General features: G+C 40.7%; 2 protein-coding genes across 3 annotated transcripts in view; one reads left to right on the top strand and one right to left on the bottom strand.

The window, feature by feature from the left end:
- GABRB3 (gamma-aminobutyric acid type A receptor subunit beta3) overlaps positions 1–12911 on the top strand; it is a 451589-nt gene that overhangs the window by 52072 nt on the left and 386606 nt on the right. The window lies entirely within an intron of this gene.
- Positions 1–12911, bottom strand: part of GABRA5 (gamma-aminobutyric acid type A receptor subunit alpha5) — an 83083-nt gene that overhangs the window by 60773 nt on the left and 9399 nt on the right. The window contains exons 1-4 of one of the 2 annotated variants that reach the window (XM_019435794.2): positions 9880–9974; positions 6740–6861; positions 4344–4411; positions 4013–4233 (exon numbers count right to left, since the gene is read on the bottom strand). In XM_019435794.2, the coding sequence (XP_019291339.1) occupies positions 4013–4233; positions 4344–4411; positions 6740–6851 (401 nt within the window). In that variant the 5' untranslated portion in view covers positions 6852–6861; positions 9880–9974. Of the gene's footprint in view, positions 1–4012; positions 4234–4343; positions 4412–6739; positions 6862–9879; positions 9975–12911 lie in introns of those variants that run through there. The other variant, XM_019435793.2, reaches the window with a different exon arrangement.

Here is a 12911-nt window from a genome sequence, read left to right as displayed (position 1 = left end):
CTCCAGGCTCTGAGCTGTCAGCACAGAGCCAGATGCAGGGCTCAAATCCATGAACCTTGAGAGATCATGACCTGAACCAACGTCAGACACTGGAGCCCTGGTGTGTGGGTGTATGTTTTTTTTTTTTTTTTTAAGTGAAGACATGTGTTCGGCATTTTTAAATGCATTTAGGGTAGTGTTTTAAAACACATGTAATAAAGATCTTTATAAAAGTTGTAAAAAATATGACTTTCTCAAAATAAAAATAGCACAGGTAAGTACATACTGTGTAAAGGTGACCATGCAGAGTGACATGCAGTACATGACTCTGTCCAGTGCTTTCACTACATCAGTGCATTCTATGACCCCCAATAGCACAATACTCAGCACAGTAAAATGTCTCTTATTACAGGCAAACGCAAGGTGATCTTGGGTGGAATGACAGCCAGATTTTCAGAGACAGGCAGAAGTCTGTGGTACTAGCAGAGTCTGCCTTCTAGTAAGTTCTTTCTTGCTTATGGTTTCCTACACAAGAAACTAAGAGAGACTTGCTCTTCTGCCAGAGCCCAAAGACTAGGAAAATATGCCCTAAAGTGGGCCTCACTGTGCGTCTCCCAAGAGTTTGAACTATTAGAAGATGTGGGAGAGGGGACATCTGGGTGGCTCAGTTGGTTGAGTGTCTGACTTTGGCTCAGGTCACAATCTCATGGTTCATAGGTTCAAGCCCTGCCTCTGGCTCTATGCTGACAGCTCAAAGCTGTTTCAGTGTCTGTCTTCATTTCTCTCTCTCTGCCCCTCCCCTGCTCATGCTCTCTCTCTCTCTCTCTCTCTCTCTCTCTCTCTCTCTCAAATATAAATAAACATTAAAAAAAATTTAAAAATAAGATGTGGGGGACAGGGAGATGAGAGTAGGTCACTGTCTTCCAATTTATGTGCTCATAAAAGAACATGGATCACCAGATTTGGCATGCTCCCTGAGAGACGTGGTAGTCCTATATCACATGGGCTTGCTAGGTCATGGAATTGGGACATGCTGCAAGTGAGGACAACCACAAGTTCTACCCAGTTAATAGAACAATTAGCAAGGCTGGCCAGAAGGACAAGTCATTCAGTCCCTAGATAGACTAATGTCAAGCTCTGGGCTCTGCACCTCTTCTCTCTTCAGCCCTGCAAGGGAAGGCCCAGGAAAACTGCTGCACTGAGGTTCCCTTTGAGGATTCCTGGCCACTTGTCTAATGTCTGAAGTACAACTCTAGGGATGATTCTATAAAATGTATCACTCTGTTTGCCAAAAGACTGTCCTCAAACAAATTGTTTAGTACTCTATTAAGTGTCCTCTCCTTGAGGGTCCAACAGGAAATATTTGTTTGTACTCTATGGAATTATCCTGAGCAGCTGATGATTTTTACCTTTACATCCTATAAACAGATGACCCATTGGTGGTAGAAAGTTCTTTAGAACCAAAATTGACAATGACTTCCAGGAAAGCACCTAAGGTTTTTGGGACACATTTGGGGAGTGTGTATCTCAGAATACTACTTTACTATTCAAATGATATCTGGACCATGGAAATTTTACACAAAAACCATAATCTGCATGGAGTTATTTTTAGAGGTTGGTAACAGTACTTTATTAGATATTTGTCTCAGTGCATCACAGGAACCCTAATTTGTTCTACACTTTCATATTTCATCTTTTTCATTAGGTCTCAAGTTTGAATAAAAATGTAAAAAAAATATAGTTTTAGCTGGAAAATGTACTAAATTTTTTTATATTCCTTCAAATGTTTGGTATCATAAGTAACATAATAATAGAAATCTTTGCCCATAAAGCTTAGTCTATATTTCTAATTATTTCCTTAAGATTGACATTACATGGGAATTCCTGGATCTAGGTATATCATTGGTTTTGCAAGGCTTGACAGGGGTGACCCCAGTGCTAACCAGAAAAACTGTAACAACAAAGGGGTGGGTGGGGGCGCTGAGACACCACTGGCCGTTTGATTAGTCACATCACACTATCTTTGCCAAATCAATAGGTAAAATGCCATCAAATTATAGCTATAGTTCTATCACATTAAAATTCATAACACTTTCAACTGGAACTATTTCCACATTCCAAATGTATATGACTGGAAGAGAAAACTCATTATCAACTTTGAAAATCATTAGCAGACTTCCTCCACATAAACAATGAAAAATTCTACTGCTGACAAGTTGCTCTGGTTCTCACTGTCCTCCTTCTGGGGATGACATTTGACAAGAGTAAGAAAAAGGCTATTATATGTTTAGTAATGTTGCAACCCTCCAATTTTCAAATGTGGTGGATTAAACAAGGAAATTGCTAAGACTGAATTCAAATTCCTGCTGCCTTTCTCACTAGCTATGTGACCTTGGGCTGATTATCAAACCTTTCTGAGCCTTGTTCCCTTTTTTGGTTAATGGAAATGGTGTCACCTAGTGGCCATGCTGTTTGAGGACTGAAGGACCTGTGAATTTGCCAGGTACACAGACACTCAGTAAGAGGCCCTTCTGCTACCTCTTCCCCCTCTAAACAAGGAGCCTACCTCACCACCCTGTTTGAACAATCATAGTCTTGGATCCAAATATAATCTTTTGGTGATACAAACCAGATGTGAACCAAGCACAATAACCTGTGAGGACTAGGGATATTTTTTTTCTATGAACAGAGTGAAGGTGCACAGCAGGCTCACATGGCGCCCCCACATTAATGGCATCTAATCATTCATCCCAACCGGCATCTTCCAAGATCTGGGACTCTTCACACCTACCCTCTGCTCACAAGGCTAAACAAAGTACCCTTGGATTCACTGCACAGACTACCTTTTACAAGAATGATGACCAAGGACTAATTTTCACCACTTGAGATATTTTGTAGCTTTTCAACATACTTCTCTGCATGGAAAAGGCACTGTCCTGGGGCACTGATGTTCACAATGCATGCTTCATCCATGGGCATAACATGTTCAAGATCAATGTAGGGAAAAGGAAAGAGTGAGAAATGGAACAAAATGCTATGGTATGTATTACAAGCTCATTTACCAAAATCCTTATTGGACTGTTATATATAAAAAAAATTGAGACATGCTGTCAAATAGGTTTGGGACACAATGTATCAAACATTCCTCAGGACATATGTTAGGACATGCAGCCTCAGAAGATGACAACATCAATGTTATTTCCACTATGATGACTTCTTTTAAAAATGAAGTTTATTGTGAAGAATTCTAAGTAAGGAATTTCAATAATTCTCATATAAATACATGCTGTTTTTAAAATTTTATTTAGCTTTAGTGCTTTTTAACTCTTTTGACTTAAAATAATCTTTTCTTGAAAAATACTTAGGCCCACCATGGAAACTGAAAAGCTATGAAAGAGACTTTCTTGCCAGTCAATTTATTGATTTACTCAGATGCAATGAATAATTCAGAACAACAACAAAAAAATGACTACTGATCATTTTAAATTAGGAATACTAAAATTTAACCTCAGCATTGGGATGTTATCAAAGCATATGAGAAATGGGCTTTTACAATTTACAAGAGTGCACAACTGCAATAAGAAAGGACCCCCATAGAGGGTTTTAAATACAAATTTTATAAAATAAAATCTCCCTAGCTTACATTATTCTGGGTCACTCTCTGAAAGATGTTTTCGATCTTGAACCAAATAAACAAGTGGACCGATAGCAAACACATGGACCTATAGCAGTTCAAGGAAATAAGCTATATGGACATCAGTATGGGCAGGTCAAAAAGTAAAAATCACCCAAAGCACGCATATGCGCGCACACACAGCAATTTTTGAACTCAATAGGCTGCGGGACCCTTGCGGCGAGACTGGTGGCTACGTTTGCCCTGCAATGCGCCCCTGGCCAGACACGCTGCCAACCCCTCCCCCCGCTCCCCGCCCCACCCCACCCCACCACTCAACCTCAAGCGCTGCACCAGGGTCTGGGCTAAGCCATCGCCCCAGTGCTGTGCGCGCCCTCTCCCCACGCTGTGCGTGCTCACCGCATGGTGTAGAGCAGCGTGCCATCGTCCTCCAGCCTCAGCAGCTTGTTGGGCGTGGTCATATTGTGGGCGATGGACTTCTTCCCGTTGTGAAAGAATGTGTCTGGGGTCCAGATTTTGCTGGCGAGAAGATTGTTGAGTGGGAGGCGCTGCATGGGCCCTTTAAACCGAAGCCTTTCATCTTTCCAGCTTTGTCGGAAAAACACATCTATGGTATATTCCTAATGCAAAGGAAGGCAACCAGGTGATGCCTTAGCAGAGAAGGCCCTTAGGGGATTTGGTTCAGTGCCTATTTAGAATGATCTGGGCGGGGCCATGCCCTGAGACCTACCATTTCCGTGTCGGATACTGGGCCAAAGCTGGTAACGTAGATGTCCGTCCGCACCTGAGTGATTCGCTCTGAAACACAGACACAGGTTCCTGCCTAGGCACCGAACTCACATGGAACCACCCGTCATAGCGTATTTATGTCCTTAGTCCAGTAACCAATTTCATTCTTGGCAATCAGAGGGCTTTTATAATGTGTTTTTTTAAATTTGGAGGACTAGACTAACACCAAATGAAATCAAACTGCTCCAAATTATAGCAGGAACTAACATATCCATCATGTAAGGAAAGGGTCTTAGCTCTCATTACACTTCTTGCCCCTTTGGGGGCAGTCGTGAACAGAGCAGAGAGGGATCCTGGTTGTTTGGCCTTGATTGGTCTTTAGTTTCCTCCTCCGTAAACCTGGAACAGTAATTCCAAACTCACAGTGCCTAACCTCACTCTCCTACAAACAGCTGCTTTCCAAAGGGTTAGGCAATTGTGATGAGGGGATAAGATTTAAAAGAATCTCTAATCAAAATTGCACTACTAGGTGTTCTCTGAGGAAAGGATGTGTGACTTGGGCCACATGACCACTTGAAAAGACCCGCTTCCTTATATGTCACCTTATATGTCATTTTGAATTGTTAGAAATTTCTATCATGAGAGACTATTATAACAATAAAAATTATTAAAATATATATGGCAATAAAAGTAGCTAATAATATTGAGGGGAAATTTGTGTGTGTGTTCCTTGGGCATCACCTTGCAACACCCTGTGGTCATGAATGAGGACAATAGACTATACTACAGTCCACCATTAATAACCCCAAACCACTGGATGGTATCACCACTGACTCAGAGCTTCAGGGGGCAGGGCTTTTTCTCCCTGCATCTCATTGTGTGGTAACCATATATGTACATGGTGTGTATTTATATGTGTGCAGGTGTACTTCTTAACTTAAGGTATGGTGCTGTGTGCTTCAGCACCTGTCTTCCCACTGAGATGCCTGCCCCAGCAGGCAGCCCCTTTGGCTCTATGTGGTGTCCTCAGGATCTTGCTCCACAGGAGTGTGACACATCCTGGGTGAATGAGAGAATATTGTATAGCAACAACTCATTGATTCTCTACGTGTTTTGATCCTTGTGGATGTGTTCAAAGGGACAGAGGCTGCTGGACACAGGAGACCCAGGGACATAACTCAGAGGGTGGAGTAAGGGGGTGTCAAGGAGGCTTTGTGGACTTTTCTTTGCCAAAAAGGTAGAGAATGGCAACTCATGCTTTAAGTGAATCTCCCTGTTAGAAATGTAATAATGAAGGGGCACCTGGCTGGCTCAGTCGGTTAAGCGTCTGACTTTGGCTCAGGTCATGATCTAGCAATTTGTGAATTTGAGCCCCGCATTGGGCTCTGTTCAGATGGTTCAGAGCCTGGAACTTGCTTTGGTTTCTGTGTCTCCCTCTCTCTCTGCCCCTCCCCTGCTCGCACTCTATCTCTTCCTCAAAAATAAATAAACAAAAATGTAATAATGGAAAAGAACTACTTTTTCCTCTAAGAATGTAGTTGTTAGAGGGTCTCAAACTTACTTAATGGAGTAAGTTCAAATGCACTACATCTAAATGGACTCGAGTCAATGGCATTGCAAATGCCTGGAAACAGCACACAATTCTCAGCACAAAATTAAGCTCTGCTAAATTGAACCCAAAAAGTGCATTTTGCTATCCACTTATTTTTATCAATTTTCATGGGGTTAAAGTAAATACAATGATTAGTGAAAAGATTAAACATAATATATAAGATGGAAAGAACAATTGCATTAAACAGTGTATTTGTGAAAAAGACTTGCATCAGTACAAGAGTAGGAAGTTGATTATAAATTATTTCTTAACTTAAGGTAGTGTTGGCTTTAGTAACACCTAAGAACTGGTTCCTCCTTAAATGAAGCATAATGGATGTTTTGGGGGGTGGGTGGGGGGGCGCCTGGGTGGCTCAGTCAGTTAAGCGGCCGGCTTGGGCTCAGGTTATGATCTCTCGGTCTGTGAGTTCAAGCCCCGCGTTGGGCTCTGTGCTGACAACTCAGAGCCTGGAGCCTGTTTCAGATTCTGTGTCTCCTTCTCTCTGACCCTCCCCTGTTCATGCTCTGTCTCTCCCTGTCTCAAAAATAAACAAAACGTTAAAAAAAAAAAAAGAATGGATGTTAGGATTATCTAAGGAAAAGGGAGTTTGCATGGAGACCACATGCCCCAGCTTCTTGTACCTAGATAATGAATATAAAGGATGTAAGAACCTTGGCAACAACTATCAGTTTAAACTCTGGCAAAAAGCTACTTAATGAATTGGTTGAATCATAGCAGATGTGAGCTTGAGACTGAGTGTAAGCTTTTTCTGGGGTCTAGTGGGCTGCAGCTGAGAACCCACTCACCTCCAAGGCCAGGCCGCAGTCTATTGTCATAGCCATCCAAGAGCCCATCCAAGATTCTGGTAAATATTGTGATGTTGTCATTGGTCTCATCTTTTACTGAACTGGTTGGCATTTGTGAAAAGCTTTTTAACAGAGAAACAAGAGTTAAAACTTGCATTAAGAATTTAAAAATTCTTCTCAAAATACAGAAAACAAAAACATAATATGGTGACTTGTCTTGGAGGGAAGGCACCTGAAAACAGTCTCTTCTACTAATCCAGGATATTGTTTTTCATAAATAAGCCTTAATTCTTGAATTTCCAGAGAGTGTGCTGGCTCTGGGCTGTTCGTCCTGACATCATGCTCAAAAATCCATCCTTCCCTGATTCCGAGGCACAGTGTAGCCATTTTTAAAACATTAGCCACTATCCATAGACTAGCAGAACCTAATCCACTCTTAGGGGATTTCAGAAGTTTGGTTTAAATACTGAAAAACTGAGTCTTCATATTAGTGAATCACCTGTGATGAGCAGTGGGGTGTGGAGAGGACATTTCAAAATCTATGCAATCTGAAAGATAAGATTTTTGGGCCCAAATTTCGCTGCATCGTTAATTGGGAGCATTTGTGCTATGAGGAATATGCAGAATATGGTGATAGAAACAATCATATGGTGATAGAAACAAAAGTTTATGAAATCTCTCTGGGCTTCCCTACTCATCAGCACTGCCTGTTGCTGGCACATTCAGGTCCAGACAAAACAAAGCACATGACCCAGGAGCCATGAGGTGTAAAGACCAGTCTGAAAGCCTTTATTAGGGTTTACCCAGAATTGCCTCAGATAAGAGACTCGAGAAGCACAGTATTCTGAATGACCCAGTATGTCAGACTTATAGTAAAACCCCAAGAAAAGCAGGCTGAACCTTCAAAGAAAAACCCAAAACAATTCTGGTTTTCTCAATTCAGTGAAGTTATCCAGGCCCAAAAGTTTATGTAGATGGGGCAAATGGAAATGAGAAACTGCCCTCTGCAGATGTGGGTAAATTGAAGTTACTTGGGAGGGAAAGAAAGTCACCGGTCTAGAAGATGGTAATACACCTCAGAAACATGGATCACACCACAGGATTCTACAGCTGCTTTCAAATCTTGCAAAAAGCGAGATGTTTGGAATTTTCAAGAACTCAACATACACATTTGGTGTGGATACAAGGAGAACTTATGCAGCTGAAAGCCAGCTGTGGGCCCCAGGAAGTTAGCATCCTTGGCGCTTGGGAGAAGAACAGGAGACCCCTGGAACTTCTCTGAAGTGCCTGCTGTGGTACCCCAGCTCTCCATGTGACTATTTCTTTTCCATAAATTGTCTGAAATGAGAGTGAGACTGACCATCAGCAGTTGGCTGCTGAGAGTAGAATTGATGTGTGCTTGCCCCACCCAGTTCTTGAAACTTGGGTCATTTTTATCGATTGCATCTAAACAAATCAATTCTTTACTGCTCTGAAGCTATTCCGTTTTGAATGAGAGAGTATAAAGTTCTTTTGATCTAATTTTCACATCATCATTAACTGCATATAATTGAATCTCTAACAAGCTAAAATTCAGTCCTGTTCGTATGCAGCCCACGGATACAATATTTTACTCTGGGACTTAGTGTTTGAAAATATTAAATTCCCTTTTCCTTGACATCCGCTGTAGTTTCACACTTTAGAATGATGAAGAACTCAGTCTCACAGACCTAATACCTGGACAAAAGGCCTTAATACTTCCAGATTTGTGAGAGAAAGAAACAGTGATATTTTGCATTTGCCCAGTTGTGTAAACTGCTCAAACCACATCTGGCCTCACTGTCCACCTCATACGATGTTCATAACTTTTATCAGTACGTTTGGTCATTCAATTCTAGGCTATGTCTAAATGTCCAGTTTGGGGGCAGGGCCAGTCTTCACTGGCTCTCTAACTTAGAATAGAGGGGAGAGCATACACACTAGCAGAAAAAGTATATTACTTCCATGTGCAATCTACAAAAGACAAACTTGTAGAAACATAGTAGAACGGTGGTTACCAGGGGCTGAGTGGGGGAAATGGGATGTTGTTCAAAGGGTATACACTTTCAACTAGAAGATGATTACATTCTGGAGATCTAATGTACAGCATAGTGATTATGGTCAACAATATTGTATTATAAGCTTCAAATTTTCTAAAAGATTAGATCTTAAATGTTCTCACCACAAAAAAGAAATGATAATTATGTGACATGATGGAGGTATAAGCTAAGGCTACATACTGTAATATATAAATGTATTAAATCAACACATTATACTATCAATTATATTTCAAAATTTTTGATTAAAAAACATCACTATCAGAAAAAAAGAAAAGAAAAATCATACCAATGTTTCAAATATATTTTTCTATGTTATTTATTACCTGTTGTGAAATGTTCTCAAATTACATTTGATCCGAACAGCCTGAAGAGTATTAGGAGACAAATACTTAACTACATCACTGACCATTTGAGATATTCCCAACACTGTCCACTTGTGGGGGTCATCTCCATGACCACTGCTTTCCTTGGCCCTCTGATGCACTGCTTCACCACAGTTTCAAAGAAACACAATCCCATTTGGCTCTGAATCCTACTTCACAAATACCCAAATCATTGCCAATATCAATCCAGTAAGATGCAAAGCTTAAGAATCCCAAATCTCACCTTCTACTTATTGGCCAGAATTTTTTTTTAAAGGTGGGGGGGTGCTATTTATACCCCTTCACACATCATTACAGTTTTATTGGAAAAGTTTCAATATGTGCCCTATTCTGACATAAGTGCTTCTTGTACTTATCTGTGGGTCTATTCATGATAGAGCTATGGCTGGGGTTTGCTGTGGCTTCTCTGTCTTTACTGAGGATAGGACCTAGGAGGTAGGAAACAAGTTCTAAAAGAATCTCTGAAAATGCTTTTCAGAGCAGGAGTAGAGGTTTTCTCTCAGGACCAACTGGTAGCCCTTCTCAGGTCATAGGTCATCCTAAAAATGACTAATTTGCAGCATGTGGTTATGAAATGCACCATTTCCACAATCATGGAGACAAAGGCCCTTTTTGTATCACAGAAAGCAAATGATATGCCTACACACAGGAGAATCTCACAAATGTCTGGCAAACTTACCTGTTCCTCTCTCAAGGTGCATAATCTTCCAGGGCTGCTTCTAAGGTACAGAGTAACTTTAGCTTGCTTTGTTCCATTTTGATTAGTTGAAGCCACTTTAAACCAAAATAATACAAAAACACTGGGCTATGCCTTCAATGAGCAATAATGCAAAGTTACATCTATGAAGTCTCTGGGTAGAAACACAAGACTCTCTCATCTCTTTGAACACTCACTCCACTTAGGTTCAGAAGGCAGGCTTGAGCTTGCCGACATTCCATTTCAGAACTGTATTGAGTATAACCAAAGAACTCTGCTGATCCTTAGGTCAACTGTAAATACACAATTGCTTCAAAGATAAGCTCAGCTCTCTGGGGGAATGGATTTTTGTGAGCTGAAACAAAATCCATTATTACTGACAATAACCTTGGACATAATAGAAATACTTGAAAATTTTGGCAGCTGACGCTTCAGTATTAGGATTAATTAGATTCTCTTAAAATATGAATTGTTTCCTTATATTTAGTGCATATTGTCTATAAAAACATGTCACATTTAGTCCATGTGAATAGTTCCAACACTGCCAAATTATTGATGTTCCAGAAAGGGGGTCCTAAGGGAAATGCAGAACCAACCATACTTGTTAAAACACCCTGATTTCCTTGCTCAAATATTCGTTCTTACAAAAGATGCTAGGACCTGATCTCTAAACTTAAACACTTTTCCAATTATTTTAGCCTGAAAAATAAGGAAATTAGGTCACTAAGCACCATATTCTAGCCTGAGAAAGGAAGGTGGTGATTGTTAAATGGGCAGGGACATGGGTGGGCACAGTAGGATAGCAGAGTGAAGCTCAGAGGTGTGGAAGGTCTTTTCAAAAAGCTACACAATGGTACCCCATCAGATAAGTTCTGGACTGTTCAGACACTTAGGAGGTGAAGTGGAGAATGAGAAATTAAAATAAATTTGGTCCACTAGTGGGTTTAACACACTGTTTAAGAAAAATAAACATGAATGTCTTCAGAAAGGGTAAACTCTTGCTATTGTGCAAATTTTCCACTTTTCCCAGTTGTCTTACATCTGACTTCTTCAAGGCATTTGATTTTGGACTCCTGCATTAGCTTCATTCTGATTTCTAGGCCCTAGAGATTTGGCTTTAATTGCTCCCTGAGAAACAGCTACTAGTATTATTATTTTTTTTTAAGATTCCCAAGTGATCCTCATGTGCAGCCATAGTGGAGAGCAACTGCTCTAGGACTATCTAGATTGGAAATGGAAAGGATGGTTTGTAAGCCAAGTGCCAGAGTGACTATAAATGACCTCAGAGAGCTTCTCTCCTCCATTACATCTTCAAGAGGCTGTATGATGAGCTCAGTGCTTATTCCAACAGCTCAGGCCAACAAATGTATTTGGGATGTCAATCATGTATGTTCCTGGTGTTGTGGTAAGTACCGAGGATGTGAAGATGACAAAGATGGTATCCCCAACCTGTCAGACAGAGCTGTGTTCTAAGAGAATCAGTCATGTTCGCAGAGGATTTCAATAGCACATCGTAGATGTAGGGATCTATGTGATACATAGGACATTCTAGGAAAACAAAGGAAAGAGAAGGAACTATGTACAGTGCTAGAGGAGGAGAAGAGAACTGACCTGAGACTTTAAACATGAAGATCTAGTCTCAAGCTAAAGAAGGAGATGTTGAAGGGGTTGTGAGCAGTGGCTTCAGGTTAGGAAATGATGATGTTTGCAGAGGGTAGTAAAGAACCTTGGTGAGTAAAGTAATGCATGTCAGTGGAGAGCAGCACATATCAAACCATAAAGGACTTCACATGCCATGTTGCACTCCTAGAGTCAGTCCTGAAGGTAGTGGGAGCTTCAAAGCAGTTAGACAGGGGTCACTTACTTTACCTGTGGCTCTTGGGCACTTTGCAGATGATGGACTTGGCAGGGGCAAGGCTAGAGGCATGGAGGCCAGTTACTCAGGCAATTGCAATGGTGATAGAGATGTGGTTGCTGGAGCCACCAGCAAGGTTTCTTAGGGAAGATGTGGGGAGGAGTCTGAGCACAGCAGGGTAGGGAATCCCAAACAAGTTACCCCCCAAATCAGACAGTTACCACACAGAGTTAACCCTGTAGTAGAATCCATGCATTGCTCTGAAAAGTGAGTTGCATTAATTCAATCTCAGAGTAATTTTGTTCTTGAGGAACTGTGAAGGATTTTACTCCAATATAACTTTATCTCAGTATCATAATTTCTAATGATAATAATAACAACAACAATATGTTGCAGATTCCATCTTTAAAGGTATTTCATTTTCCAAATGATGCCTGATGAGGTCTTATTTTGGCATTTAAAAGGGTACAAGTTCAAGAGTTATGTCACCCTTTCTGGGGTTTAGAAAAGTCTGTTGAGTAATGTACCACAAACGGTGCTATTGAAGGCTAGGAGTGATGCATTTCTTTGTGATGTTATCTCTGCTTATATTGACAGCCATTTTTGATTTATATAAAATGGGATCCATAATGGCAATGAACTTACTTTGGGAATGGAACTAAGTTGCTTTTAAGTGGCAGTTTCCCTGTCTTCTTAAATTGCATTTCTTTCTGCATTCTTTCCACATTTAATTACTTCTAAGAAATGTATCTTCAGTTTATTTGCTTGTCACTTTAATCTCATTAAATAAGTACCTTTAAGTGGCACTGTTGTGTGATGTTTCCCTGAGACATCTAAATTTCCACTGCACACCACTTTAACCATTTGAAAAACTATATAAAAGAAGATAACAAACATGGTGGACACTAGCTAGACAATGAAAGTCAATCTTAAGTTTCCAAATAAGAGTTGTCCCCTCTTGTGGTGGAAACATGGACTTGAAATGTGTCTCATGTGGACGAAGTCATGGCCATGAAACATTATGCCAGAACACTTAGATTGTTTTCACTGCCATGGACCTCACATCAAAGGTACCCCCAGCCCTGCCTATCAGCTCCCTAATAGTGCTCAAACCTACCCCTGCTGGCACCCTTCGTGTAGTCTCTTTACTCTTGTCCAT

The sequence above is a fragment of the Panthera pardus genome, unplaced genomic scaffold (assembly GCF_024362965.1).
Source record: "Panthera pardus isolate Hobbes unplaced genomic scaffold, ASM2436296v1 HiC_scaffold_24, whole genome shotgun sequence".
Classification (NCBI taxonomy): domain Eukaryota; kingdom Metazoa; phylum Chordata; class Mammalia; order Carnivora; family Felidae; genus Panthera; species Panthera pardus.
The sequence above is the reverse complement of the archived record's forward strand: the minus strand, read 5'-3'. Positions and strand labels throughout refer to the sequence as shown.